The sequence below is a fragment of the Cyprinodon tularosa genome, unplaced genomic scaffold (assembly GCF_016077235.1).
Source record: "Cyprinodon tularosa strain WSP-4 unplaced genomic scaffold, ASM1607723v1 ctg120, whole genome shotgun sequence".
Taxonomy (NCBI): domain Eukaryota; kingdom Metazoa; phylum Chordata; class Actinopteri; order Cyprinodontiformes; family Cyprinodontidae; genus Cyprinodon; species Cyprinodon tularosa.
The window spans coordinates 286,380-312,433 of NW_024038004.1; the positions used below are offsets into that span (position 1 = coordinate 286,380).

The window sequence follows — 26,054 nt, forward strand, 5'->3', positions numbered from 1 at the left end:
TTACTAAATTAGCTAATTATTTAAATAATCAATTTATCATGATTAATTGTTTCAGCTATACTTACTGCCTTAAAAAAACAACAATTAAAAAAGATTGCTGTGCTTAAATTATCCTAGAAATCAATGTATTAATTCCATGTATTGAGTTCTAGAGTATAATTATAATAATGAATCCAAAAACAGTTTTTTCTCACACAGATACCAAAAGCTCAATTATGTTTTGTAGTTAAAACAGTTTAACTTTCCTATAAGCTGAAAAAAAAATCTTCAATCTGAGACTTACATATATTTATCTTGACACTGTCATCTTGTTTTGTCACTAATTATTTCTTAGCTTGTCCAATTAAAATTGTCTGTCAGCATGTTTAACTATCTTATAGTCTCAAGATAATTCTTGATAATCAGTTTAAAATCGTATTTTGAGCTTATCTTTAAATAGAAAGATTTCATATTTAAAAAAAGGTAGCTCTGTACATTAAAAAACATTTATTTGTTAAATACTGTCCAGAAACACTGCATCTGTAAGTGAGCAGTATCACTTTAGCCTGGGGCTAACAAATAGTCAAATGTCTGGATAATTATCATTAAGATTCTTTGTAATGCATAAAAAACATAATATGGATTTAGATCAAAACATTACAATAGTCATAACATGAGTTGAAGGAAATGTTTCTCCTCATTAAAAGAGCAATCCTGATGTGAAAGTACTTCAGGCTTTGAGAATGTCAAATAAACCAAAAGCCAAAACAGCAGGCTCATGACATCCCAGTAAAAGCAATGCAGGAGTTAGTTTAAACCATGCATAAAGAAGCAAAAAGAGAGAGTATCACTCTGTTAGGTTCAAACAAGCAGCAAACCAGCTTTCTAACTGTAGTATAGTTATGATGCTTTGGCTTATAATGCTGTTAGCTTGGATGCAATGAGAGCGATTGGTGTGAGTTTAAAAAACAGAAAGCATTTAAAAAGCCATGATTGTTTTTGATTTAAATTTGCCACCTTAGTTAAGGATCAAATCTAACTCATGAATCTACGCCTACGTCCAGGTCAATAACTGAAAGAGTTTAAAGTAACCAGAGCTTCTAGTAGCTGAATGCAAAGTGACAGTATTTCAGACCGGCTTTAAAATACTGCTGCCACTTTAAACCCAGAAAAAAATGAAACAGGCCTGCTATAAAACGTGATGCCCTGCAGGTTTAATCTTACCTCTGTCTACAAAATGACCCAACATAAAAAAGCTAAAACCAAGTTCAGTCGATATAAGGCCCTGATCAAGATCTGAATAGTATTCAACTGTAATGGTTATTTGCCATTATGCCATCATGAGTTACAGGAATATGCTTGTCTAAAATTAGCAGAGCTTTGTTTTTAGTCTTATGGTCTACATATCCTGGGCCTAAAGATGTTATTTAACAATATCTAAGAAATCTATATGAAACCAGATGTTATTTCAATCAACAAAAACTGAGCAGAGCAAAAATCTTTCAGGATTTAATATAGATAGTAAAGTTGTTCCACAATATAAACTAAACATTGAATTCTTAGTGTAATATATACAGTACGGCCTAAAATCCTCTAGAACCGTTCCAGATTTAAATAAATAATCTTTCAATTTTACCAACATATTGTTTTCTGACTGGAAATATTATCAATGTTTAGAGGGACCTAAACAGGGTCCAATCAAGAATCTGACAAACAAAAGATCAGGGTGATGGTAAAGAGGCCTTCCAAGCACAGCTTTAAAGATAAATCATCAAAATATCAGTGGAAGAAGCTAATCACGAAGAGTTTTATTGTTGTAATGCTAAACATTTCCTGTTGATAATTGAGACAGATATCAATTCTATTGACTGTATCCTTTCGGGATAGTTATCAGACTTTTTGACATAAAACCCTAGAACCTGGAGAATATGCAACTAACTGTAGGTAAGTAGAACTGCTGTCAGCAGATTCATGCAAAACACATGATCTCTATTTCAACCCTCCTGTCAAATTAGCTCAGGATGAAACAGCATTGCGGCAAAATGTCATTTACAAACAAATTGGCAAAAAAAATTAAAAGCAGCACGTGAGAGGCAAAAAAAAAAAAAAAGATTGTTAAACATTGTAGTAACAGAGGTTCCACTGAAGACGGATTCTAATAAAGAATCTCAGTGCTCCTTTATAACATCAAGACATTTTTACCAATCATCCATTTGGGGTGAGAATAAACAGAAATATAGAGTGGATTAACAGTAAACATTAAACTAATATTTGGGCAAATAACCATTGCAGCAATCTGTTTTATGTTCTTACACACTTAAATTCTGTTTACCTGTATATTGGTCTTTCTCAAAAGATCCTATGCTGACATCTAGTGGATCGAGCGTATATTTACACTTTATTAACATATTTTTCTTTTCAATAGTAATAATAATCGAACAGTAAACAATGGCCATAGCTGGAAAATACAGCAACATTTCTGGGACCCTTTTGAATCGTAGTTTGCTGTAGTTCTCAGAGACAGTAGGGTGCGGTTCTTTTCTGTTCAACTGAAGATGGACCAGCTTCCATGGTGGAAGAGAAAAAGACTCTAAGAGGCCGCATGCAAATATTGAAGAAAGGGAGGAGGAGAAGAGGGGAAAAGGAGTTGCAAATGTTAAAATCCCAAAGCTCCTAAAAAAAACAACAGGACAGAAGGAGGAGGGATGGAGCTTCTGACCTACAGAGACAGGTGACAGACTTTGGAAGGAGGTGGGGGTCCTCGAAGGGAGGCAGGCTGGAGGAGGGGGCTACGTTCAAGAGTAAAAAAATGAATAAATCAACAGGGAGTTTCAGTTTCAGTCCAAGAGCAAGATGATGAGATTCAGCCAAAAAAAAAAATATCATTCCATCATGACAAACCAGTTAAAACAGCCAAAGGGAAAAGAGAGCGGCTGGTGTTTGTGTTGGTGAGCATTTCTTTCCACAGCTGTGTCCTCTGTGAGCGCTTCGTTCATCTCATCCTCACCTGGCGTTGTCGTCTTTCGTCCAAAGTAGCCCAGGACATGGGAGTACAGATCCTTTAGCGATGCGTCACCCGTGGTGGCCTTGGCCTGTCGCTGCGGCGATGACCCCTGGGATGACCCCTGGCCTCTGGGCCGAGGTTTAGAGGACAGGGCATGGACGACAGTCTTATACATGCCACCCAGGAGAGCCCCCTGGTGGTGTCGCGAGGTAGTGATGCGGGGCTCCTGGGAGCGCGAACGGGAGACTCGGGATCGCAGGGCGGACCTTCCCAGACGTCCTCGCACTCCTGCGGATGTGCCTGAGGATCCCTCTGAATTCACCTCTGGGCTTGGACCGGATCCCTTACAGGACCGTGGGTGCTGCTTGTCCCCTCCTGCCCCCTGTCTGTTTTCCACGCTGTCTGCAGAAGGCTCTCTGATCCCCATAGAAGCTCCAGGTAAAAACTTCTCATTTGCTCGTGTTTTTTGTCCAGCACCGTTCCCTGAGCCAAACTTACCTGGACCCTCTGCTCCTAGCTTCCCCACTGAGCCCACCCCAGCTCTAGCTGTCCTCTCCCCAGCTGAATGGCTGTGAGTGTGGAAGTGGCTTAGTCGACGCAACCTGGCTCTCCAGTGGGCCTCCTTGTTCTCAAGGGGGTTGTGAAACTGGACGGACTCAGTGGAGGGCTGGAAGCTGACATGGGCCCCAGCAGACGGTTGCTGCTTGGTACCACTATGGGACATTTTTAATCTAGCAGGGTCTGAGGCTTGAATAGTTGACGATTTAGTGTTTGATTCAGTTGTGATTGCATCCTGTCTGCTTAAACAAGTCCTCTCTTTTGTTTCTCCTTTATCCTCTTGTTTCTCTCCTCCTGTCTCGCTCCACCAGTCGAGTTTCCCTCCCTGCCCTGTTGAAGCAGCTTTTTTCCCCTCCAAGTTTCTTTCTAAGCTAGTGCTCCCTTTAACACTGGGAGAGGGCCACTCACACTGCAGCTCCAGACACTCATAGATGCTGCGCTGCTCTGCCTCACTCTCCTCTGTTGAATCCACACTGCTGTGTCTTGCTGATTTACTTACCCGTCTATGCTCATCTGGCACCTTCTTCTCCTCCATTACCTGTCCTGTGTACTCTAATAGGGATCCGACCTCCCTACTTTGCTCCTGTGCAGGTAAAGTGACAAAACTTTCTAATAGATGACCAGCATCACATCCCTCTTCGGCCTCCTCTTTCTTTTCGCCTCCTTTCTGAATGAGGTAGTCTCTGATCGAGGAGAATAAATCATCCTCCTCAGCCTCACAACCTATCTCCCCCTCGTCTGCGTCAATTTCCTTTTCGGGTGGAAAAGTGAAGGCAGAGTCCCAGTCGCTCACCCAGTCAGAGCTAGAGCCATGGCTTCCAGAGCCGGCTCGGAGCCAGGACAGGTTATAAACACTAGCATCATCTTGTAGTTCTGAGGACATGAAAACGCCATTGGGGAAGGTGAAAGGTGTGGGATTAGGGGAGGTGCGGGATTGTGAGAGAGGCTGAGTTGTGTGGCTGTTGGCTGCAAGTGAGGAGGTAGTTGTGGAGTGGTGGTGCAGAGGATTCGGGAAGGAAACAGGATCCCTCTGGGTGTCTTCACCTTTGACCTGCTCGGCGATGAAGGGCTCCATGATGTCCGAGGCACTGCTGCTCCGTGCCAGGGAGGACGAACCTGGCGCATCAAGGTCACACACTCTTCCGGGGAAGACCTCGGAGCAAGTGGTTGGTGGGGTCTCGTCGCTCTGCGATGAATGGCGCATTCGTGGGGTGCGGGACGTCAAGGTGATTGGGGGGTCCTCCAGATCTGGTATTTGGGAGGCAAATTGAAATAGAGCCGATGAGATCCTTGGAATAAATGTTAACCCCCATCATGACATGCAATTAATATACAATGTTCATGCTGCGGAAAAGCCCCCATTCAGCTTTATCCTCAGCTCTAACAGTTAGAGCTGCATGGTAGATTTAATACAATCACGAAGCACTGCTTTGACTCAGAATCTGACATGCTATCATTATCATGCATTCAAAGTCAGTTTTTTACAGATTGCCAAAATGCATAGCTTTGCCATGTCTTTTATACACACAGTTGAGAGAGTTTTAACTAAGGGCTCTGTCACACCTTGCCGATTTAGACAGCATATGCCCGACGTCCCAGAATCTTCTAAAACACTGGCATACGCTGAACTTTCTATGTATTTATTTTTTGTAAATTTTGGGCGTATACATGGCGTATTCATAACGAATCCAGAACTTATGTAAAACGACAGCCTAACGTATGCATAACGCACGGCAGCGTACTGCCATTGAAATGACAAGCCAGTGTCCCGATGGGAGCAGCGATTCCCCCGGAGGGGCCCGGTCTGCATAAAAAGACGTCTTTAATCGTGGTATTAACCTTGCTGCTGTTTACCGCCCGCTAAAAAAAAGAATAAGAAAACCTTTAGCTTGAAAACCTCACCTTATCGCTCACCCTATGATGGGGATGAAGTCTGGAGGAGTACAGATGGTTTCCTCCTGTGAACCCCCTTTTGTACCAAAACACTGCCAATACGCCATTATATTATATGTAATATTACATTATATGTAAGTTAGAAACACGTTCAGCGGTGGTCTGGAATACTTCAAAAACCTTGATATGCGTTGGAGACAAGTTCTTGATAAGTTACGCATCATTTATGCTCAAGTTACTCATAGGGTTTGGATAAGCAAGACACCATGATCCATGAATAACGTACACTTACCATATGTCAATGATCAGACAACTTACCTGTAACTTATGCCCCTAGTATGGCATATGTCGGCCTTTGCCGTGCGTGTTTCACCAGCTTCAGTGTGCTCATAACTTATACAAACGTATCCATAACTTATCCAACATATGCCAGCGTTTTTGCCAGATTTTTCATACGTCAGGCATACGCTGGTCTAAATCGTCAAGGTGTGACAGGGGCTTCACCACAATTTTAAAGCTCAAGGAGAATGATGATCACCTTGATGTTGGGGGACATGAGATGGAGTCTGTCCCAGACTCTTTTAAGAGCAAATTTAACCAAATTGCTTCTTCAATAACCTCATCACTAAAGATTTTAAACTTTCTCAGGAATTATTTTATTTTTTTTTGCCAATACACTCCAGGAAGATATGTAAAATAATTCTTACAAAAATGACAAATGTAAAGCGTTTTCTGATAGAGTATTTTTTATTTTCAATGAAAAATCTAGGGTAATATTATTCTTAATAAATTAGAAAATCAATAAGATTTCAAACTAAAACTTAGTTAGTAAATCATCTACCCTGAAGAGTAGAAAAAGCAGGCATCAACAAAAGTATTATTTAACATATCTTTCAGGATATTTTCAAATTTAATTGATGAGCTGATTGCAGCTTTTTTTTCTTTAAGTTTTGGTCCAAGAGGAAATTGTTTTGGGTACTTAACAATACAAATGTTTGAAACCCATCCGAATTCAAACAAATCTCTTGATCAATAGCGTGCAATGAGATTTACGGATGTTCTACCAAATCATTTTAAATTTCTTTTGTTTTTAAGTCTCTCCATTGTCCATCTTATCTTTCTGAGTTTCTGCACCTTCATGCACCCTCCGATCCACTCAGGTCAGCCATTAGCTGTTTTTTCATGTGCCAAAAACTAAACGTAAGCTTCGGGGCAATCGTGCCTAAACACAGTGAAAAGTAAATTGTCTACTTCTTTGTCTGATTTTAAATCACTCTTAAAAACTCATCTCTTTGCCTTAGCTTCAAAATTGTGTGAGATGTTGATTTTAGTCTGTGATTAGGGTTGTCAAAAGTATCGAAACTCAAAAAAGTATCGATACTAAAATGTTGTATCCGGATACAATACTCGTTTTTAAAAGTATCGATACAGTGCCACCACCAGTGGCACCTAAACAGTCATTCATCTAAAGTGCAGAATAGAGGACAATGCACATTCAGAACACTGTGTGATTGAATAATTCTACGCACTTTTCAGTTTCAGACTTTTTTTTGTAACAGGTGCAGCTGCTGAGAATTATTTTTGTTTCTTAACCGGTTTGGCGAGTGTCATTGTTATGTGTGCGAAGCATAGCCAAGGAAGGAACACTTAATTTTAATTTTATACGTTTTTTATCAAGCTCGCTTAATATTGTGCACAGCATACAACCTTTATTGTATTTATTTATTGTATTTTATTTATTAATGAAAATATTTATGTAGAATTTTGGAGTCTTTGTTTTTATCCTCGTGGTATCGAAAATAGTATCGAGTATCGAGTATTTTCCTTAGTATCGGTATCGAGTTGGAAAGTTTAGTATCGTGACAACCCTATCTGTGATACATTATTTTAAATTACTTTTATTTTTAATTTGCTTTAGATTTTATAGTTCTGATTTTAATATTGTCTTTTATGCTTGTATGGTTTTTTTGAGTGTGTAATGGTGTTATATTGTTTCCCTGTAGAGCACTTTTTTTCCTTTGAGAAGTACTTTATAAATAAAGTTGGACTGGATTGGAATAGTGATCCAGGCTTTCTGAATGCTAGTCAAACATTTCTCTGCCTTTCAGAGGCTTTTTAGGCCATTTTACTCCTTAATTGTGACAAAGAAAACATATCATGCATTAAGGTTGTTTAAGAACAGAAAAAGGAACAAATAGAGGACCAGTAAAAGGTCACAAAAACTGCTTTTAGCAGGTTGTGAAAATCCAATATTTAATGTAGAGGAACAAAGAATATTCCATATAGGTAATATTGCAATTAATATAAGATTTAATAATAAAATATCCCTGTGATGGCGACATACTTTGGATGCTTTCTTCCAATTAATAAGCATAGAAACACTCCCTTTGAAAGTTGTTTCGAAAGAAAGAAGACACAGTTAGCCTGTAAGTATATCTTGTGTTTAAAATGAAGTCAATCAATAATGGTGGAAGAAGTTTCTAGAAGGGAACCTATATTCTCTATGGGGGCTTGATGGCTGCGTATCCACCCTACTTTACTTATAAAGTACTTCCTGCCATTCCTCAGATAACAGGAATCAAAGATGCTCTATTTTATCCCTTAAAGATTTTAAATGTTTTTAAAGAATTTGCCAATCTTAGGAATCTCAAAATTAAATGTTTGCACACAAGAGCATGCACATAAAAAACTTATTATTGTGAGTCATGTTAATCATAATTAATTAAAACACTGATATTAGTATAAAAAGTCCCTTCTGTAATGCTTCTGCTTCAAAATGAAAATGCATTTTTTCCCCACAATAGTGTGAAATTTCCATCTCACAGATGTGACAAGTCAACACTGCTACACATGCAAGTTTTTAATGATGTATAACAGAGACTTTTAGACTTTTTTTTTGTTTGTATGATACACAAATGATTAAACAATTTAAAACAAATAGAGTAAATAAGAGCCCTCTCCTCTAACATTCTACAGATTAATCTAATCTTATATAATTTAATCATATTGTTTATTTTTTTTTATGTTTGGAAAAAAAATAATAAAGTACAGTAAAAAGGGGAGTATGCTGGAACCAGTATAATGCAGAAAGAGAAATATATAACTGAGATTATATTCAAGTGTCAAGATATTTTAAACATCTGAAGATCAACTTTAACTTGCAATTTATTTAAAAAGAACATAGAAATATTGTAATTACCGCTCCTTACACCAATCGATAAGAAACAGGAATTTTCTATCAGAAATCTGCCACAAAATGTATGATCTCTGTTTTCTAGAAAACATAAGACAATTGTGGTAGCAGTAATTCACATAAGAAACCAACGACATGCTTAAAACTATCATCAAGAACGTAGGCAATCTGTAAGAAATAACTATCAATTATAAATAACACATAACAAAGGTGGTGCAAAGTTAAACGACATGGGGAGACGTGTGAACAGTTCAAGCAGGAAGATGGGTTACAGGCAAGAAGTCAGGAGAACAGGTATGTCCAGTTCCATGCTTAGAGATCTCTATCAGAGACAGAGGCTGCTAAAATGTCGAAATGCCTTTCTGTAGCAAAAATGCCTTCAGATTGCATTTAGTTTCCATCTAAGACGCTAAATTTTAAATGCCAAATGTTTCCTATACAGAAAAAAAGCTGAAGATTTATTAAAAATGTATTTTCAAACACAAGGTGAGTAAAAGTTTTTTCATGAGATGTAGGAGAATACTTTTTTAAAAATGCTTCCAGGTGCCATTTATCGATTTAGTTCCTCTTTAACAAAAGATTCTCCTTAAAACCCTTCTGAGTCCATTTAAAAGGTCTGTGCAAACGTATTAGGTTTATTCTGATGCCGTTCTATCAAGTAGCAGAAGCCCCCATTATGGAGTAGGCAGGTTTTTAGTCTTTTATGATTCTGGTGCCTGCAGTTTGTAGCACATACTTGAAAAATGTTAACATCTACTTCCAGCTGCAACAAAGGAGCAGTAGAAGCATCAGATGCATCTGGACACACTTATCTGAACATCCTTCAGGAGCATCAAAGATGCTCTTGAGGCACATCTGACCTTAATGTAACATGAAACAGCAGGCACTTTTTTTGCTGTCCAAAGAGCGTCCCGTTTCAATGTAGCATTACAGAATAAAAATAATCATAGAATTATGTATTTCTTTAATTCAGTACACACTTATTTTATATGGCTCATATTGCTATAACTAAAAGTCTGAAAACAAAGAATAGTGATTTGTGATATATTCAAATTAATATTGGAAGTGGCCTATGTTGGTAATTTTTAGGCAATTGATATTTGCATGATGAGTAAAACAAGAGAGATAATTAACAATCAGGGGTTTTGCCAAAGTATTTCAGCTTAGAGGGCCATTACACTAATTTTTTAAAAGCATAAAGGTCCTTTGACTAACATTTGTAATTTCCTCTCAAAGCATATCAGCAAAGACGCTGGTTAAGCTGAAACTTTTAGAATTAGGGTCTTTAGACTTTAAATGTACATAACGTGAACTGCAAAAACTGTGTTTTTAAACACAGTTACCTCCTGAAACCCTGAACACATTTAATCCAGTTTTGTGTGCTCTTGGAGAGAAAGGTGTTCATTGTTTGATATAATAAGTGAACCAAAGAGTCATTTACAACGCTGGAATACTCAGATGTGGCACCAAAATACAGTGATTTATCTCAATATGACTGAAGCTAAAAGTGGAACAGCTTAATTTTTAAAAAAGAAAAATATATTAATTAATCAAGGGACTTGTCAATTGCAGGTTCTGTTCCAGTGCATATAAATAGTTTATTTATTATGAATCTATTCTACATGATCTCTTTGGTACAGGGGCGATAACTGAGGCCAACAACGAAATAATACAACGCATTAGATTAAAAATTCAGACTTAACTGTTGTGACCTGGGCTTTGCTTTCTTTGAATGTAAACTAGTGCAATTTTTACAAACAGAATCAACTGAGTTCACAAACTCTGAAAGAATCAGTGATGCCCCACATTCCCTGCTTCCATGCCGATTAATATTGAAGTTTTTGCTTACAACAAAAACAATTGAAAGCATGCAAACTAACAACAAAATAATTTAACAGTGACAGTCATACATGAAGTAATCATAGCTTCCATGCAGCAGGAGGTCAGGTAGTGCAAAGAGAGTGTACCTGCCAGATGGTCGGCAAGAGGGGGTAGAAAAGGGTGGTGGTGGTGGAGGAGGACAGGAAGAGGCGGAGCCAGAGCAGGAGCACTCTTAGCACTGCGAATAAAGGCTGAGGACAGTAGAGAGTCCCCCGTAGAACAGCTACGCAGGGCTGAAGAAGTTGGAAAAGAAGTCAGGGAAAAAAAAGGAAGGAGAAAGAGAAAGAAGAGTATTGTTGTAGTGAGGAGTCAAGTGAAGAGGTGAGAGCAAACAGATGGAAAGAAGAGAGCAGACAGAGAAAAAGGGAAGGTTAAGGGAATGTTGGATGGAGGAAAAGAAAAGACAGATTTAACACTAAAATAAGGTGGAAGGAGAGAAATTAACTCAGTGAGAGGGTTTGTGGATAGATTAAAAGGACAGAAACATTGAAGATCAGAAGGACCTAATCAGGTTTAGCTCTGCAGAAAACACAACCAAACAGTGAGAGACTGGTGGTAACTTCACAAACAGGAACACTAAGCTTCTTGCAAGAAACACTTAAAAAAAACAAATTAGCATCCTTAAAGGAGATGTCAACCAAAAGACTCGGTTAGAATAAGTTCGGCTTTAGGAAGCTGAGCTTGGGTGAGTAGAATAAAATGAGGGGCACTTCAAACAGCGATAATACTGACCTACAGTCTTCTGACGCACAATACTCCTTGCTTTTTCGATGCCTGGTGAGCCGGCCGTGGTGGCGCTCCGCTGGCGCATGGCAGCTGCCTGACCTGGTTGGTCTCTGCTCCAGCCTTTAGAGAAGGACCGATCCACAGCCTGCCGCTGGCCCTCTGTACCGATAGCTGTAGGATGAACAAATGGCAATAACCTAGAGTAGATTCTAAAAGTATACTTACGCTTTGTCTTAAAAAAACTACAACCGGAAACTGCTCCCATATGGTGAAGTTAAAGGAAAGTAAAAATTCAAAATTTCTTACAATCAAATTCTAAAAAGTGAGATGTATATTTGAATTAAAATAAGATCCAATGCAACCAACGAAATCTGTCACAATTATTAGTAAAGAGGGATACATGGTGATGGCAGCATTGTGCTCAGGGGATGCATATTTGAAAGGCAAGCATCTTTTTTTTCTTAAATTTCCTGTTTAACACCTCTTTAGGCTTGTTTGTCAGATACAATTTTAAGTTGTAGCATTTTTCAAGCACAACATCTCATGTTATCTACTAGAATTTCAAGGTTTTTAATAACTTTGTCATTATTGTTGTGTTTTGGCACAGTACGGGGTGACATGCCTCAAATGTCCCTTTGTTCTTTTGTCATAAAACGAACGGAAGATAATTTAATACGTGTAAATAGAGTATTTTCAAAGTGAAGAGATAAACCCAGCTTGCATCACAATACATTAGAGATTTAAAGGTTCAATAACCTTTTCCTTTATGCTTCTTCTGCTTTTGTTCACTGAGTTTGTCCAGAGGCAGCTCGTTCAGATCCACACTGTACAGGTTCCTGGCCAAAACCTGGGACACAGACGCATCATTCATTTAGTTCACATAGAACCAAGAATGCTGGCGATATTTAAGGCAGAAAGCTTCCATACCTTAGTGAGGGTCTCCATGGTGAGTGACCACTCAGTAACCAGCTCTTCCCAGCATGTTAGAGAGGAAAGGACACAAAGGAGGTCGTCCCAAAGTTCTCTGCTGATATATACGTTCAAGTTGCCCTTAATCCAGGCAACTATTAAAGTCTGCCCAGAAAAAAGGAGATGGAAACACAAAATAAAAACATAAAACCAGCGGTTAAAGGTTTTAAAGTTGCATATTTATATTTAGTTACTAAAGAAAAACATTTGCAACAGTGTTTATTTAAGAAATACAATTGTTAGGAGAAAAAAAAAATAAAATAAATGATTAATAAGAAAATGAAAGAAAAGTTGGAATAAAAAATAATATAGTTTAGATAAAACAGTCAAAGCAAATTCTAAACAAATATATTTTAAAGCTTCATTTAAAGCAGCTTGGCTGTAGTAGTTAACCAAGATGTTTCTTTAATGTTTTGTTGGGACAGAGAAAACAGAAACTTAACAATAATGTCAGTTATTTACCTGAAAAATAGGTCCAGCTAATCGGCCTGACAGCGTGTTACTTTTCTTGACTTGAGGCATGATGGACGGTGGTCTTTTCATGACAGATTCTGTCACCTGCAGCAGAACCAGTAAGATCTGCTCCCTACAATGACAAGGTTATTTCCTAAAATAAAAAAAATCTAATAGTAGCTGAATGAGACACAATGAGACCCTACTAAGCATTCGTTTTTATGTTTCTATATAGTAATAACTGATGGATCTTAAGTAAGGTGCAATTTCCCTCTGTTAGTCTGAATAACATCATCTAGGGAGAAAGGTTCAGATTTTTTTTAAGCTTTCAGTGAGCAGTAACCCAGATACAAGCTGCACATTTGTATGTATGATTAAAAACAATAAATAAAACACAGAAATCAAGGATAGAAAATTATTTTCCAGCCATCTTTCCTGATAGCCATTCATCAGGTTATACTGTGGTCTCCTCTTGTTTTTATACCATGTTTTCTGGTCCATAGTTTCATGCATGACGAGGCTGCGGTAGATGTTCAGGACTCGTTTGCACATGTCGACATGTTCCTCTAACAGGAGCTTGATGTCATTGGCCGGTTCCAGCAGGAAAACGTTGGAGGAGTGAGTGATAAAGACCTGAAAAAAGAAACATGTTTGGAAAAATTACAAACATGACAGTAGCCACTTGACTGTCCATCAGAGCAAAGTGTGGGAAGAATCCTACCTGCAGTGTTGTTTGGACTCCAGCGTGAACACTGTATTCCAGCAATTCGCTATCAATCTCTTTATTTATTCCCTGAAGTAAAAAAAAAAGCATGAATTCATTATTTAACCTATATTTTCAAATACAAATATTTTTGATTGACTTAAATTTTTGTTCAGAAGAATGTCCCCACCTCGTCCTCCTTGTCTCCCAGCTGAGACCCTGTATCCAGACTGGTAGCAGCAGGAATGGGGTACGGACCTTCGTCTGGCTCTTTCATAAACACCGGCTTGTCCTCAATAGAAATCCACTCTTGGTAAACACGGACCACTTTTCGCATCGCAGCTGCCTCGCAAATGGGAAGGAGAAATCCCTGCATATATCAAAAATTCCTTTTAGAAACCTAAATAATTAACCAACCATCAGTATCTGGTACATTAAATACCACAACAAAAGCTTATACAAGCTGTGGCATTTTTTGTTTTACACATTTCACTTAGAAACAGCATTTACTTCCCCCTGTGTGTAACCAGGCCTAATGTAAACAAAGAAAACACAGTTTGAGGAAGTGTGCTGGGTTCACATGCAATAAACACTGCAATTTTTCTCTTCTGATGTGTCCATCCACCTTTCTGTTCTAGCCCTTAGGATCCAAAGCCCAGGTTTCCCTTCTTTAAAGGTATAATGGAGGATTTTCACGAATGTTTTAAAAGACCCACCCTCTCCCCTTAAAAAAATAAAATAAAAATGCATATGCACAACCCACTCCAGAAAGGGAACACTTATTAAACTTTTGCAAGAGCATGCACGAGCCCATCTCCCAGCTCTGTTTTAAAGTTGCTGTTTGCATTGCTCATTACAAGCTTACTGTCCAAAAGAAGATTGGCAATTTTTCCACTATGTCAGACTCTCCACCAATAAGTGAAAATGGGGACGAGCACGTAGGACGGCCTTATGTAAACATATTACCAGAATGATAGACAATTTGGTGGACCACTTATTTTGATGATCCACCTGGAAAAAGAATCTAATCTACTATACCTTTTTCAAACTAACTTTAATAAAAAATGGCACAAGTTCTTTTTTTTTTTTTCAAGAAAGGGGCGCTAGAAAAAGGAATAATGCAGGCAACCCAAAACCAAATAATCATCTTTCCCATCTAAATGAAGCCTTTTATATTCCGACCTGGAACTCTCTAGATCTTTTTTTTATTTATTTTTTTATTTTACTTGCAATCTAAATGATGGGGAAGATTGGCAGCTGTCTGTAAGGTTTTCAACCGTTGATTGACCTTTTGCATCAAACTTTATGATTCAGAGCAGCAAAATTGCTTCTTTCCTAAATGTGTTTCTTAAAAGATTTCTACCTGCAGCTCTCTTTCTGGAATTCTGGAAAGTATTTGGTTTTTCACAGACACTGTCACATTTTTACATAATCTTTGTCATATAAACTATAGAATCTTTTAATTCAATGTATAATTTTAGATCCTGATAAAAATAAATAAATAAATAAAAAAAATTAGACAGTTAAGGCTGACCACAGGGCCTATGGGAGGTATTGTTTGCCGCTTTAATTCTTATTATGCCCAAATTAGCATTATAAGGACACAACATACAAAATCCTGAAATGCAAGTCACAGAAAGGAAGGCAGATGTAACACTATTTTTTTTCTGTTTACTTTTTTTAAGTCAGTTCCTGTCAGAGATGGGAGCGAGTCGTTACGCCCCAAATGACAAGTCTTTCAAGTCACGTCCAAAGTCACAAGATAAGACTAATAGGCCCAGAATGACGTCAAAGTCCTAAGGTTTACATTTCAAGTCTTTAACAAGTCAAAGTGAGCTATCCTTAAAACGTTAATGATATGAGGAGACAATCAATATATTTTATATCACTTATGAGTCGTTTGTGATACATTCAAGCCAGGTTTGACCTATTCAAATCTGTGACTCGACTCTGACTTGAACCATCAGGGTCACTACTATCATACAGTTTTATTCTGGAAGCTCTGAAAATATGTCCATAAAATAAAAATTGAACAAATAAGAACAAAAAAGGGAAAATTTCTTCACAGCTGTTCCAATAATTGAATATGAGCGAGAAAAGCATCCATGTATACCCACACAAACTGAATATGTTTAAATTAATTACTGCTGATATATTTTCCTTCACCTGTCTGAAGATCTCTATGATGAAGTTGACGTTGGTTCTGGAGCTGGTCAGGACTCTCCTCACCACCTCCATGTCTGTCAGCTGCTCCTCGTCCATGGAACAGAGAGAGGAGGAGCTGGGCTCCCTCTCTGTTAACGTTGATGTGTTTGAGTGGCTCTGTTCGGGCTCTCCTCCATTCCCCGGTCCTCCCATGCTGCTTCCAGCTAGCCCCAATGAACTCCCGCTTCCTTCTAAGTGGCTCTCGGACCGACTCCCTCCACCGCCATCATCTGAGCTGCCGGCTGAGCGAGCAGCCAATCCAGCTGCAGCTCGCTGAGTAAGATGATTAATAACAGTTAAAGGACTGATCCTATGAGAAGTAGACATGCTCTCATCTTCTGCACAGATCCTATTAGTTTTAGGCTTCTTTAAGTTTTTCTTTTTGCAGGTTACACAGAAACAATAAGATCGGGAAAATAAATACCAAGAGGTTCAAATATAAGCAATCACCTTTAATCTTTTAAAAAAAATGTTGCTGAAAATTCTTGAATGCCAGCTCTAAATTAATCTAATGCCTATAAACTGCTGTTTGCTGTTCATGAATGAAAACGGCAACTTTTCCTTGCATGCAGAACACTTTCTCAATGACACAAAAAGCGAATCACCAGGAAAGACAAGGAGCTTAGAGAGAATCAAAGATGGAAATAATCCCAAAAACACATCAATACAAGTTTTAGACAGGATAAGAGGGCTAACACAAACACTTCTGGAATGGCTGACACACGCTCCTGGCTTTAACATATGCATTAAGGTATTTTAAAATAACAAAAAAACTTTTTTTGTTTTTAAAAATATAAGTTTAAAGCTTGGATATTAAGATACAGTTAGCATTTCCTCTGTCTATGTGGACATGAACCTGTTTTTTTTTTTTTTACTTCATAGGGCTGTAAGGCACAGCACTCTCTGAATGTTGCATAGCTTGGCTCAGTGCAGCCCTACTCTCTCTAGTTAAGCAACACAATTGTAATAATGGGGCTTAAAACAGACATAAATGAGATTGACGAAATCTGCAAAATATGGGTCAAACACCAGAAAACTCAGAATAATACCATAAGCTTAGTTGGCAAGCAATGGTTGAGTTAGAGTCTCGTTAGGTATTTGAAAGTAGATCTGAACAAAAATTTCCCCATAAATTCAAACTTGGAAACTTTTTTTTTTTTTTTTATCAAATCTCTACAGTCAGAGAATATTGTACCTGTATGTTCTTAGGGACATTCTCGCCTTCTGTTCCTGGGATGTGTGTTTGGGTGTTGGGTCGTGGTTCCAACCAGAAGGAAACGAGCCAACGGATAAAGATGACTCTGGCCTGAAGGAAGCTCTCCTTGGTGCAGTACACCGTCTCGCCACCATCCTGCTCTCTGCGCACCACACTGTAATAGGGCTTTGGACGCATCGTAGGAACATCTAGAGAGAGAAAACTGCTTTAATTTTGCTTTAGCAAAACACATAAACCATTCATAGTCACTTTATTTCATGTGAGAACAAAATCTTCATAGAGTAACAGTACTGACCCAAAATGGGGTTGTATAGGCTTGTTTCCATGGCGAAGTTTGGAAATATGTGAGGAAGGTAAAACTTCCTAAAGTGGCCAAAGAGGAAGCTGAAGCCACGTTCATGGTTCTCCTTACACCGCCACTCTAGAGACTTTGCCTGGTCGATACACACAAACACAATAAAACCTTGTGTTATAAAGAGAAATCAGTCTCTGTGAAAAAGGAACCAGCAGAGAAGAGCACCATTGTGCCAGAGGGAGAAGCTTATCAGTGTGTGAATGTTTGCACACATGTGGCTGAAGGCAGCAATCAAAGAAATGACAAGCTGGGGGGATGCAATTCGCCTTAAAATCTGCGTGATCACCAAGCCCCGGTTATCCGTAGGGTTTTACATTAGTGGTATTAGTAAAGCATGGCAGCATTATCAAGGGGATCGTGTGTGTTTGGTAAATATGTTAGTAAGAAAATTGATAATACCTGGTTTACCATGTATTTTAGCAGAGCTTCAAGAAAGTAGGCAGTGAGGTCATCCTGGTTCTTATCACCAGACTGCGGAGCGACCAGTGGTGTGATTTCTTCAGGGATCACCTGAGCTGCAGAAAAGAAAAAGAAGAATATTAAAGCACCATTTAACGAATCAACATAATAGACTTGGAGTTTGAACCCAAGCTGGGTGTTTGTGGGTGCTTTAGTTCTACTAACTCTCCGTGAGGCTCAGTGGAGGGTTGATCAGGGTGTCCAGGGTGCGTGGGGTCCCACGTAAGAGAGGGGCAGGAAAACCAGGAATTAAACATGCAAACATGCAGAGCTGCTCATGTTCGGCGTTGCTCTGAAGTGCTTGCATCCAGAGCAAGAAGAGACGCACGCCTTCCCGACGGATCTGAGTGTCAGAGAATAATAAGGAGAAAAAATTAAAATCAACAAACAGATTATAAGAGAATCAAGATATTGAAAATCTTCCTTTCATGTTATATTACCTTAAGAGAGTTTCCAGTATGCAGCAGCTTCTTCAGAGTTAGACCTAAGAGAGAAATGGGATTTATTAACTTAACTTGTATATTTACTTTACAGAAATAGCTTAGACAAAAGGAAAAGAAAAAAAGTTAAAAACAAAACAGTTGCTCAAGTATGCTTTTTAATTGTAACAGATGTGGAACTAAAACAATCCTTGACAGAGAAAAACATTTGGAGTGAACCATTTTAGGAAAAAGGAGGCTTTACCGATGCTGTGGAACTGCCACCGACTCTGGATTCTCTCTGGTAGGAGCTGAAGGATTTTCTAAAACAAATAAATAAATAAAAATAGCAAAATTTCAATCTTCAAAACTTTTCTCAATATTTTGGTCATATATAAGGTTAAACAATACGTTTTTAACTTAATGGTGACGTAAATCTAAGATATAGCCAAGCATTGACTTATTTTAACTTCATTATTCTTTAAATAGTAAAAGCGTGATATTTGGTAAAATTCAAACTGTTACATTATTGTTAAATGTCACAATGATGTCAATAAACCCACATTTCTTCATCACAATGTTGATTATCTTTTTAAGTATTAACATTTACTGCTACTAGATCCATGCATAAACCTCTTACAACTGACACCGTTTAAATGCATTCAGCATAAAATATAACAGATGTAGAGTAAGCAATCAAACACTGCTCCACAATTTTACAAATTGTAATTCTTATTAATTTCTCAAATAACAAAAAAACAGTGTAATTAAAATGATAGTCTCCACTCAATTTAATTACATCTCTATGATGATACGAGTACAGATTTCTAATACCATTTTCAAGCATTATATCAAGCTAATCACAGAGATTTTGTGGATGGGAAAAGGCCAAGAATTAAGCTTCAAAAACTATTTGCCTCATAGAGTATTGATGTAAATGGCCCTCCCAAACGTGGAATTATATAATATTGCCTTTGAGATGAATAAGATGGGAGGCTAATTTAATTTTGGAACATTCACGATGGGCATGGGTGCATAAAATGTTAGGTATTTCACAATATAAACAATGCTACTCTTCTATATGGAATAAGCCTTCCATCTGCATAGGTAAAAAGGTGTTTTATGGCCAACTTAGTTGGAGAGGAGCATACGTACTGTCTAAGATCTATATAGAGATCAGACATTTAGGTCTTTTGAAGAACTTAAACAACAATTTAACTTAACTGACATAGGGGAATTTTTGGAGGTATCTACAGTTGAGAAGTTCAGTAGGATCTGTTTTTGGTTTGAGAAGAGAGAATGAAGAGGATAATGTGATGCAGGAGTTTTTTAATGCTCCACCTATTTTACACTGAAACTATGTCTCTGTCTTCTATAACAAAATGTCAAGAATCCAGAGCAAAATGTCTGAAAATTTAAAATTGATCTGGCAGAAAGATCTTGATACAGACATTGAGAAAGCTGTGTGGGAAAATATTATTTCAAATGTGGGAGGGGCTACAAGGGATGCAAGATATAAATTTATTCACTACAAAATTGTACATAGGTATTATTTTACACCAAGAAAGCTATACCAGAATTTATAGGAAGAAGGCTTGGCTAACTGCATGTAGCGAGGCTAATGCTGTATTCTGATTTACAGCACTTTTTAGAAAGGGCAAAGAAGCATGAACAATGTGGGATTCACATGGAAAATAATATAGTACAGTGTACTTTTTCTAGATGTTTGTTTATTTGCATAGTTGCTCTTAAATTAACACATTCTCAGAATAAAATAGTGTTTACATATTTAAAAAATATAAAGCTGACTAATAGCTTCTCCATTATTAAACTGGTACATTATTTTTTTAGGTCTGTGACATATTGGACCATGCAGAACACCGATCTGCCTTTCATAAAGCCTCAAAAGGGCAAAATTTATGTTCAAAAAGTAAACCTGTACATGAAATTATGTTTTGTTTTTATAAAGTGTTTTTATGTTTTTGGCATTCATATGAATATACTGGAGTGGTAACTTAGTATACGTTTGATTGGTTTTTGTATACGTCCGTTTTGAATATACAGCCCCGCCTGGAGAAAACTCCACCAGCCGCCACTGCAACAAACCCAACACAATCTGTTGATACAGTTATACTTTTTCAGTACTTGTACCTCAAAGATGAAGAGGATGGAGTCCAGTTCCTCTCTTTGAGACTTATGTCCTTTAAAAAAAAAGAAGAGCATAGGAAGAAAAAAACGATCAAAGTAAAAGGCTAATTGAGGATAAACAGTGCTGCTAACAATAATGGTAAAGCTGACCTTTTTGCTTGAGGCTGACCTCAATGGTGACAAAGTTTTCAAAGAAGACATAGTAGATATGGGAGTAGTACACGTCAAAGAACTGTTTCAGATCTGGAGCTTCTGAGTTTTCTGTCAAAAAGAAACAGGTCAAATGAGGGCTTGATTTAACAAGAAGACACATTAAGGAAGCAAACAAAGACGCTTGGCCGTGTAGTTTATAAGCTTGTTAATGTATGGAACAATGCTCACTATGCTTCACTCAGTTTCCTTCTAACTGACCGGCAAAAATTCAAAGAGGTAATGAGTTCAGGATGGAACTATTCCTCCACCCAGGAACATGATGCACACTCTGGGAGTCCCAAAGGCTTTATCAGGCATATAGGACACAATTATTGTATACAGGATATGCTAGTTTTAAGTCATGATTCATACTTAAGTCATTTGGAATATAATAAAATGAAAACAGGAAAAAGTAAGGTATGACTTTTAACCCAGTCACGTTGAGAGAATACTATTATCCCTGCTGATGGTGTTTTACCAACTGTCTAGAGGTGAAATACCTTCCCCTCTCTTCTTTACCACAAAGTACAAGCTAAGCGATATTATCCTAACTCTGCTTTAAGCTTCTTTACATCATCTTGACCTAAATACCATGTTCCTCGTTTTTCAAGTATTAACGAAGCTACTCTTACCAACCACTGAGGGTTAGGGTTAGAGATAACACGCTGTGATAGGTTGCTATCTCTTTGACGTTAGCTAGTTTGTTTATACTTGGAATAAATTCAATCTTCTTTGTATTCCAGCAAGTACAGGTGCAAATTGTGACAGTGGCACCTGCCACGGCACCGGAGCAGGTCCTAGATGGCCTGCCACCGATTTCCATGACCTGCCACGGCACTGGAGCAATGGCAGTGGCACCTGCCACTTTCATGATCAGCTATGGTATGGAGTTAGTTTGTGTTTTTATTTTTATTAACTCTATCTTACCCAGACTGCCTCTAACAGTTCAAGTTAAGGTTCGATGAAACGGGTGATCTTTCGTGCTTCTGCTTAGAATGAAAAACCTTCAGCCAAAGCACCCTTTATTGAATGTGTTTGAGACCCGTGCTTTAAAACAAATTTGAGGAGCAGGAATGCTAAAATTGGTTATGAGTCTGTTAGTTCACATTTTGTTAATCTGTCAAACACTTTTAAGTTTAAACAATTTTACAAACGGACAATTTCTGTGTGTATGGTATGCTAACTGCACGGCTGGACAACAAAACTTTCCAGGTTTACCACTACAGCCTGGAAGATCATTAGTCCGCTCTCCGATGTCTTTATGTCTGTAATGTTCCTACTGCCTCAGGAAAATGCACTTAACCCACTCAAGAATCCATCTCATCTTTGTACTATCCTCTGGTAGAAGCTTAAGGACAATAAATGACAGGACACGTTGAATTACAGTTTTTTATGCCAGGGCCATTACTGCACTTATTGGACAAACCATACACCCAAAACAAACAGGCTAGATAGTGGCATAAATATAGTGCAATAACCACATAGGTGTTGTATCGCATTTTTTTCTGTTATGTATTCATCATGTATTTTACTATTTGTTTTGTTAATTGTTTAATCTTGGATGCATCTCATACATTGCATTTGTCAAAATGCAATTGTAGCCTACTTCTATAATATTAAGGGAATCTGATTCTGTAGCATCTAGGGTACTATCAAAACATGGCAACTGCACCTATCTAAATTAATCAAAATTCAATTAAAATTACAGTACATCTGGAGAAAAACCAACGCCATGAGAAGCTATCAGCACTGTCAAAAATAAAAATAGCACACTATGTGAGCGTCCCATTTGAGTGTCTTGGCACACACATTTCCAGTGGCATACTTGAGTGCAGTATTTACATTTATAACTTTGCTGTAGCTTTTTTTTTTTCATTGCATTTATATTAGAATAGATGCCTACAAACATTTCTTAGGTTTATGTTTCATTTGATGAATTGAATATGTCATATGTGATGTCATACACACTCTGTTTTGTTTTTAAAAGATATATAGAAATATAAGAAATATATCTGGGGGGACAGTGATTCACCTACATGTTATGAATGCTGGCATACCATAAATTATAAATTATGAACAGTTTAGTTTGTGCCTTAAAGTCGTTTGCCCATAGTAAGACGTTATTTGGATATAACCTAACAGAATATCTTCAGAAAAGCTCCAAATGACACGAAACTCATATCGGTGAGTAGAACATGATTTAATAGCGTAAAATCAAGGGCCCAATGTAAAAAAAAAAAAAAAACGGCGTTCCCCTTTATCATTGTGGCATTTCTATCATACATTTTCATTACATCATTTTGGGCTTCCACACCCCTTCACCCAGGCACCGAGTGGAAATTCCAATGCATGGAGCACCAAGGAAAATTTGTAACGGAAATGGAAAACATGGTGAGCGAGCAGCAGCTACTACTAGTGAGGGTTTAAAAATGTATACATCAAGAGACATCCTGTTATTTAGCACATAAATATCACCAAACAGCCAGAACAGGGAGAAAACCTCACATAGTATAAAGGCCTGAACACACCGCTTGCGTACGACTTTTAAAACTTTTTTCCATGTCACACTGCGTAGAAAGAGGCTCTGTCTAGGCAGGGTGGGCAGATCTGTGCAGATTTTTTTCACTTTTGTCTCTCTGCTATACACAAATGAAAACAATTTCCCACATTTGACTTGACAGGTTATGAAAAATTATTTTTTTTTTATTAAAAGCCAGCGGCGCAAGCAAAGCCCCAATCACTGTGTCTGTGCAGCATCTCAAACCAGAACAGATAGAGAGTGTTCATAGGCCTATATTCACAACATAATGAGATCTACATCTAATGAAATCAGAAACACAGCAATAAACGCAGTGAGACTGTTTATATGCTGACTGAGGCAGAGAGAGGTGATTCTCAGAGAGATCTAAGAAATGTATTGACAAAAAGATATGGTAAATGTTTTTAAACCACCTTCTAAAAGATTGTACATTACATTCTCAAACAGGAACTAGTCCTGACAAACACAAACAAAAGTGTTATATTTGACTTCTGCTAATTCGCTTGACATTACAACGCTGCAGTATTTTGACTTTTTGTCGTTTGCATTTCTGTGATTCCTTAGGAATCAATTAAACAATTCTGGCTGGCTGCAGGATATTCTGCTGAAGTTCACAGAGCCAATGTAGGGGCAAGTTTTTGATTTTTGCTTATATGACAACAGAAAGTGAAACTCACATCAGTGTCAAAAGAGATATTTCCCTTTTAAGCTCTTGGTGGCCTGGCTAAGAAGCTTATCTTCTGCTGCTGACATTAAACAAAACCTTTATCAACACTGCAGCTGACTCTTCATCTATTTTAGAATTTGATTTCTAATAATAGAATAGAACCCAACACTCAACATGCCAGATGAAACAAGTAAAGCTTTATTAACCCGGAGCTTTCTTTGGATAACTTAATCAAATGTTGAATATAATATTGAGGCCTTTGCTGACAGCATAAATCTTGGAAGTAGAGCATACTTAGTTTGACAAAGTTTTCTCCAATTTTCCCAATGATTTAGAAGGCACCACCACAGAAACAAAAAGGAGCTACAAACTTTGTTTATTGCTATTTTAAACTATGATGAAGATGCAGATGTTTGGAGCCTAAAACCAGTTCTGTTTACGTCAACGATGACAAAATAATTTAAGTGATGCTCCTTTTTTCATGAACATAACGACAACTAACAAGCTAAACATGGATCTTTGATGATGAAAACATGACTCCTGATGGATGTGAGTTTTCGACGATGGGACGAGACTGGATGAAAACGATAGTAAGTGGTCTGTCAGAGATTTAAAATGTACCATTGTGCGGTAAACTGACAGTCAAAAGCCAAGAGGTATCAGCTGTACTGCTGATTTCTGTTTGGTCACGCCCACCAACCTGGCGTGCAGCAGAGCACATTCTGCATGACCACATATCTGTCTTTGAGCACACATATCTCCGAGTTTGCACTTTACGCTTTACACTGATGTTTCGATCTCAGCAGTATGGCTCTTCCTGCCCTCCCTACTTAATAAACTGTATGTGGCTGATCATCCTCTGCCAAGCATAAAATTCCCTTTGTCTACCGATCAAGATTTTATTTCTTTGAGCTAAAAAGAGGTGATGCAAAACCTTCTTTAATTTCTACCAAAAGGAATCCCTAAATTATATCCAAAGCAAATACTGCTTACTGTTAAAAAGGTAAATTATCCTGCTCTCTCATATCTTGTTTCATTACATTCAAATATGATTTAATTGTTTCCTTGTATTGTCAATAAAACATTTTCTTTTTCATTTAAATATTTCAACATTTTAGTTCGTGAAATTTAAGTCTGGATTGCCATGGCATTATGTGGAAATTGTTTATGTTGTCTGTGTATTTTTTTTATTAAAGGAATAGTACACCCAAAACATGATTAGCCTTTATTTTCTACTCACCCTCATGCTGAACAACACTCTGGAGTACTTTTTTGATATCTCAAATGCATCTGGAGATCTGGGAGGCTTCTTGCTGTCTGCTGACTTTCAAATAATGGAGGTCTATGGTGCCCGAGGCAGAAAGGTCCATAAAAGTCCACAAAAAACGTGTCAATATTCCTCCATACTGCTCGTCCAATGTATTCCAAGTGTCCTGAGTGGGTAGCGTCCATAATTTACTCGAAACGAAGTCATTTAGAATGTTTTTAGAGCATAAACAGTAGTGTATAGGATTGGTAGATCTCCAGATGCATTTGAGATATCAAAAAAGTACTCCAGAGTTTTGTTCAGCATGGGGGTGAGTAGAAAATGAAGGCTAATCATGTTTTGGGTGTACTATTCCTTTAAGACCCCTAGGAATTTAACTCTACTTTGACCAATAGCAGCAATAACCAAGGGGCAGATTCTTAGAAATAAAGCCAAAATTAACAAAGTGGAAAGAAGATTTTTTTTTCTTTGGTTTTTTGAAGTAATTAATATTTTATTGATCTGTGTGTAATACAAAATTCATAGTAGATCAGGAAGTGTTTTCATGGGGATGGAAACCTTGTATATCTAAAACCACCCATTTATTATTGTACATTTTGTCAGCTTGTCTGTCAGCTATTTTAACCAGTGTGATGTGTTGAACTAGATCTGCTATTTTCACAACCTTTGTAAGACACTGTTGTATAAAGTAAGCTATAGAAAAGTTTATTTGAAATCTAGAAATCAAAGGTTTCTGCACAACAGCATTCTATACACAGCTATTGTAGTATCTAGTTTAGAAGCACAATGTCTATCTGGTTAAGCAGTTTAGGCTGTCCACATTAAGCCACCACATGGAGGAATCTTCAAACCGCTGACATCAGGTTTCCAATGTGGTAGGTTTCATGGTTGGACCCTCTATCCAACAAAGAGGTCTAAGTTTGTCAAATAGGCCCACATTTTTCTTGCTGCGGACAGAGCCTCTCTGTGGGAGGGAGTGGAGGATGGACAGACACTTCATTGGTAGTAAACCCTGACACTTTGAATAACCCAAATCACACCCAACAGATGTCAATGAATAGTTTTTTTGTTACAATCAATTTCATGATGTTTAAGTACAGACAAAAACAACCTTAGTATAATCTTTTAAAATCAGAATCTTTAAATTTATGATATGACAAACTTTTGCAGCACTAATTGCTTGTAGTGTCATGTGGGTTCGACTAGTTTATCATAAAGGACAATTAAT

General features: G+C 37.7%; 1 protein-coding gene across 12 annotated transcripts in view; it reads right to left on the minus strand.

The window, feature by feature from the left end:
* The window catches only part of ralgapa1 (Ral GTPase activating protein catalytic subunit alpha 1), an 88,376-nt gene that overhangs the window by 58,584 nt on the left and 3,738 nt on the right, over positions 1-26,054 (minus strand). For 5 of the 12 annotated variants that reach the window (XR_005279581.1, XM_038272415.1, XM_038272430.1 and 2 more), the window contains exons 2-19: positions 20,312-20,422; positions 20,165-20,214; positions 18,279-18,336; positions 18,035-18,078; positions 17,760-17,937; positions 17,535-17,650; positions 17,076-17,214; positions 16,760-16,968; positions 15,526-15,837; positions 13,550-13,729; positions 13,378-13,449; positions 13,141-13,289; positions 12,666-12,789; positions 12,162-12,308; positions 11,991-12,081; positions 11,241-11,405; positions 10,595-10,741; positions 2,987-4,789 (exon numbers count right to left, since the gene is read on the minus strand). Coding sequence is in view for 11 of the 12 variants with exons in the window: in XM_038272415.1 (XP_038128343.1) it covers positions 2,987-4,789; positions 10,595-10,741; positions 11,241-11,405; positions 11,991-12,081; positions 12,162-12,308; positions 12,666-12,789; positions 13,141-13,289; positions 13,378-13,449; positions 13,550-13,729; positions 15,526-15,837; positions 16,760-16,968; positions 17,076-17,214; positions 17,535-17,650; positions 17,760-17,937; positions 18,035-18,078; positions 18,279-18,336; positions 20,165-20,214; positions 20,312-20,422 (4,095 nt within the window). In the remaining variant the exon portion in view is untranslated. The remainder of the gene's footprint in view (positions 1-2,986; positions 4,790-10,594; positions 10,742-11,240; positions 11,406-11,990; positions 12,082-12,161; positions 12,309-12,665; positions 12,790-13,140; positions 13,290-13,377; positions 13,450-13,549; positions 13,730-15,525; positions 15,838-16,759; positions 16,969-17,075; positions 17,215-17,534; positions 17,651-17,759; positions 17,938-18,034; positions 18,079-18,278; positions 18,337-20,164; positions 20,215-20,311; positions 20,423-26,054) is intronic. The other 7 variants (XM_038272465.1, XM_038272492.1, XM_038272472.1 and 4 more) reach the window with 5 other exon arrangements.